This window comes from Cariama cristata, unplaced genomic scaffold, assembly GCF_000690535.1.
Source record: "Cariama cristata isolate BGI_N322 unplaced genomic scaffold, ASM69053v1 scaffold29706, whole genome shotgun sequence".
Lineage (NCBI taxonomy): Eukaryota > Metazoa > Chordata > Aves > Cariamiformes > Cariamidae > Cariama > Cariama cristata.
Window position 1 is genome coordinate 9,638 of NW_009622041.1, and position 4,251 is coordinate 13,888.

The following is a 4,251-nucleotide window of genomic DNA, read 5'->3' on the forward strand; positions in this document are numbered from 1 at the left end:
CGACCAGGGGTCCTGCAGCTGCAGCTTGGCCGGCATTAAATGTCAGGTACTGCCCTCGCCTCTGGGCACGGGGGAAAAGCTGTGGCTCCAGCTGATGTGTACATTAAAGCAGGGGGGTTTTGAGCAAGCAGGACAGAGTTAGGGCAGCCTGTAAAATACATCTGTTCCCATCTGTGCTTGGAGCGAAGCAGACGAGAAAAGCTCTCGGAGATGCTCCCAGGCTGCAAGGCAGACACTGTTTGAAAGCATCCACTTCCTAAATCACACCTGCAGCTGCCCCGTGCTGCCGCTGCAGCCGTGGGGATGTGCCCGAGCCTGCAGCGTGAATGCACCCACCCCGTCCATCCCCACATACCTGCTTGGTCTCCTGTTGGAGATGGGCCGTGTGGGAATGTCTTCATAAACGAAAGCTTCTTGCTCCTCATGCAAGGCTGCGATTTCTCCTCCTCCCCCTAGTTTTATTTTTAGTTTTATTTTCCCTTGGTGTGTGTCACAACTCCCAGCGTGCTCAGGCAAACGTGGGAGTTACCAGGGGAATGTCAGCCCACAGCTAGCTGTGCAGACCACCTGCAAAGTGGGATAATCCCTCTGTATTCAATTAGCTTATTATACTTTTAATTTTATTTTTTATGGGTGCCTGCCTGTGTTTGGGGAGCCGTATTCCCTATTCTGGGTGCCACTCACTCCCTCGATGCCGTGGTTGCAGGCTGGGGGGGGTGTAGGGTGGGTGTGCACAGGCAGATGGGTGCATACAGGCGGACGGGTGCTCCATGTGCGTGTCACAGCCCCCTTCTAGCAGCTGCTGCTAACGGGAGCATAAAGGTGCCGCAGATGCCTGTTGAGCAATTTGTCCTTATCTTGGCAAGGAGCAGAAACTGGTGATACGGATCAGGTATTAACTATCGTGATGCAATATATAAAAACTCCTGTTTGCCCCCTTATGTCTCCTTTTGGAGCATTATATTTTGCTTTTTTTGGAACCTTTTAACTTTCTTCGGTTGTACTGAAATCCTACTATTTTATGACGACCGATCAAAAGAGCGGGGTGTCTCTTATTATTATTTTTTTTCAGTCTGCTTTAAGCTCCTCAGCTGTTGCTTGATTTCTCAGGGTGGGTGAGTCGCAGGTGGTTTCAACTTTGCACTGCTGGGTTCGGTCCTAACCCTCCGCCTCTGCTTCTCCCTGTGCCAGATGGATCACACCTCCTTCCCCTGCGGCTGCACCAAGGATGGCTGCGGCAACACCGAGGGTAGGATCGAGTTCAACCAGGCCCGCGTGCAGACCCACTTCATCCACACCATCATGAAGCTGGAACTGGAGAAGCAGCAGCAGAACAGCGAGAAGGTGGCAGAGGCTGAGCCCCCTTTTCGGGAGCGGCTCCCGCAGTTGGGATGCACGGCAGGGAAGGGCTCCTTGGAGGAGCGTGCGGTGCCGCTGGCACCCGCCTTCCAGTTCAGTCCCGACTTGGAGGCCCTGGGGGAGAACAGCTGCAGCAGCGACATGACAGACTCCTCCATCTCCTCCCACCCCAGCGAGGACCTGGAGGAGCCCTACGAGAGCCTCCCCTCTGACAAATCCCAGTCGGATGTGGACGACGATGGCTTGGCACGCATCCTCCACTTCAACGACTCGGATGCTGAGGAGGAGGGTGGCCGTGGGCAGGATGACCTGAGCTGCTTCCACCCCGCTGACTTCTTCATCGAGGACCACGGCAGCGAGGCCAAGCCTGTCCCTGGCCACTTGTCCCACCTCTCCGAGTGCCTGGACGAGAACGCCAACCAGGACAGCGGGGGTTTGCTGGAGGATGCTGCCCATACGCGGTGCGATGGGCTGTCCTGCTGCGCCTCCTCCCCCGCTGAGCCCTGCTCCAAGAGCTACGCTGACCTCAGCCTTTCCTCTGACTCCTTGGATTTCTTCCAGTCCTTCTCGGACTATAACTTGGGACCCCTTTACAACTCCTTAAAGGAGTACGAGAACCTTGATAACTTCTCAGCGTTACAGTTTCAGTTGCCTAATTTCCCTGGCTTCCCGCAAGCTGGAGATCAGGGCTCCTGTTTCTTGGAGTCCCTCATTGGTTTGTCCGAATCCGTCCCTGAAACCCCAGCCCCTTTCACAGACAATCAACTTTTGGAGGATGCCATCAAGTCATCGCTGATGGAGACGGTGAAAGTGTGAAATGCCTGTATGGCTTGGGCGGCAAGGACCGTCGCTGAAAAGAAAACAGAGTAACAGTGGGACAGGCAAACTATCACCGAAAGGATGATGCGCTACTCAGAAATAAGGATGAAAAAAACAACAAAAAAATACTTTCTAAGCAAACAAACTATTTTTGGTCTTTATAGAACGTGGACGTTTTGACATACTGCAGCTACAATCAGTTCTCTTGCTGTTTGTGCAAAAATTTCTAAACTTTCATGATGGGGTGGGGTGGGGAGGGAGGGGAAAAAGACTTTCACGTATGAATTTCCTTGTGTTTTGTATGAAAAGACCTGTTGAGAAATACTCCTCGCTGACGTTGCCAGTCGTACACACAGCCCCTTCTAGAAAAGTTTCAGTGTCGCAGGAACTTTTTAAGACAACTTTTTGAAGCTGTATTTATTGTGAAAATTTGTGGTTTGCGCAAGAGTTAGCCCAACACGCTCTTACGTTTAAATCGGACAAGGTTTACAGAAGAGATCCATACACTATATACATAATCATTCTTCATCTATTTATTGCAAATTCCAGAATTTAGCCACCGAAGCTTGAACTAGCATGAAATCTTATTTAAATTGGTAATACCTCAGATGTATTATGTGTACAATCATATTTTTTTGCATAATATATCTGTATTTATTTATTTTCTACCTGTAGTACATGAATAGCACTGTGGTTTATCAATGACCTGGAAGGGCAATAAGGTCTTCAGCAGCGCCCATCCTAAAGATGACCCTGGTTATTCTGAGTCTGAAAAATGTTGGCTGTTTGGTTTTCACTTCACATTTCTAAAAGAGCTCAATGCAAGCAGGTGGGAGGGGAGGGACGGGGGAAGCGTTTGTGCAACGTCCTTTGGTTTCTATCAGCCCTCTAGTAGATGTGATGGTGGTGTCTGATCTCCGTAATATTGCTATGGACCGCAAAATGAGCAAAACCTTCAGCTATTCAAGAAATAACATGAACTAGCTCTAAACAAACAAACAAAACCAATCCAAAACCCTTTTCATAAATTATTTTATAATTTATTTAATTTCCTAAGGATTTGGCCATGAAGTCTTTCCCGATCAATTATGGTGCCTGAATATGCAGAGGAACCGTTAGCAGCGGTGGTGAGGGGGTGACAAGAAGGACCTTTGCAGCCCTGGGGGGGCTTTGGGAGAGCAAAGCCAACAACAGCAACACTCTGCTCATGCTCATTCTCCTCAGCAATTGTTCCTTAGGACTCCCCAACGTCGAGGGTGTTGCAGCCTCAAAATCTAGTGGGTCAGACTGTTTATACTGGTTTTCTTATCTATAGATAAATCGAGTAAATCAAGTAAAATAGATGGATATGAAGGTTATTGGGTTATTTATCCTTTGAGTATGGTTTTAGAGGGAAGAAAAAATAATGCCTGAAAACAAAGCTGAAAAACTTGAAGGCTTTTGGTTTTTTAAATGAGAGAAATCATTGTGTTTAGGAAGGATATTGGAGACCCTCTTGGCCTTTTGCTATTTAAATCAGTCTGAGAACATGACACTATTTGGCCACGAGATGTAACTGGACATAAAATCTGTACGTCAGTGATACACTAAGTGCCTATGCCAGTGATATGGAGAGAGAGAAAGAAAAAAAAAAAAAGCTTTAAAGCCTACCAGCTTTAAATTCCCCCTGCTTGGAAAATGTGAGATTGGTGATGGGCGTGATTCCTGGCATTATCGGCACCGGGGAGGGGAGGAGGCGGCAGCTCTGGCATCCCAGCCCCCCTGCCCTGGGAGCTGGGTGCTGGAAGGAGCTCCTGGGACGTGCGAAGACAGCCAGATGGGGGAAAAAACCTCAAAATACAAATTTGAGGATTTTTTCCATTGGCTGAACTGTTTATATCCCCGACGACAGGGATGGTGCTCTTGGGTACCTGCTATTCGGCAGACACCTCGTGCAAACCTGCTGGCAATTTAGGAAACTTCTGGCGTTCAAATATGGTGAAGGCTGGGTTGTTTGGGTTTTTTAAAAATCATTATTATTACTATTTAATTGTACATCTTCTATGGTATTGAGCCGGTCAACTTGGAAGCAGA

General features: G+C 48.4%; 1 protein-coding gene across 1 annotated transcript in view; it reads left to right on the forward strand.

Annotated features, from left to right (window-relative positions):
- Nucleotides 1-2,175, forward strand: part of CSRNP1 (cysteine-serine-rich nuclear protein 1) — a 5,583-nt gene extending 3,408 nt beyond the window's left edge. Inside the window, exons 4-5 of the mRNA XM_009702202.1 lie at nt 8-46; nt 1,192-2,175. Coding sequence (XP_009700504.1) covers nt 8-46; nt 1,192-2,175 — 1,023 coding nt within the window. The remainder of the gene's footprint in view (nt 1-7; nt 47-1,191) is intronic.
- Nucleotides 2,176-4,251: the final 2,076 nt, after the last annotated feature.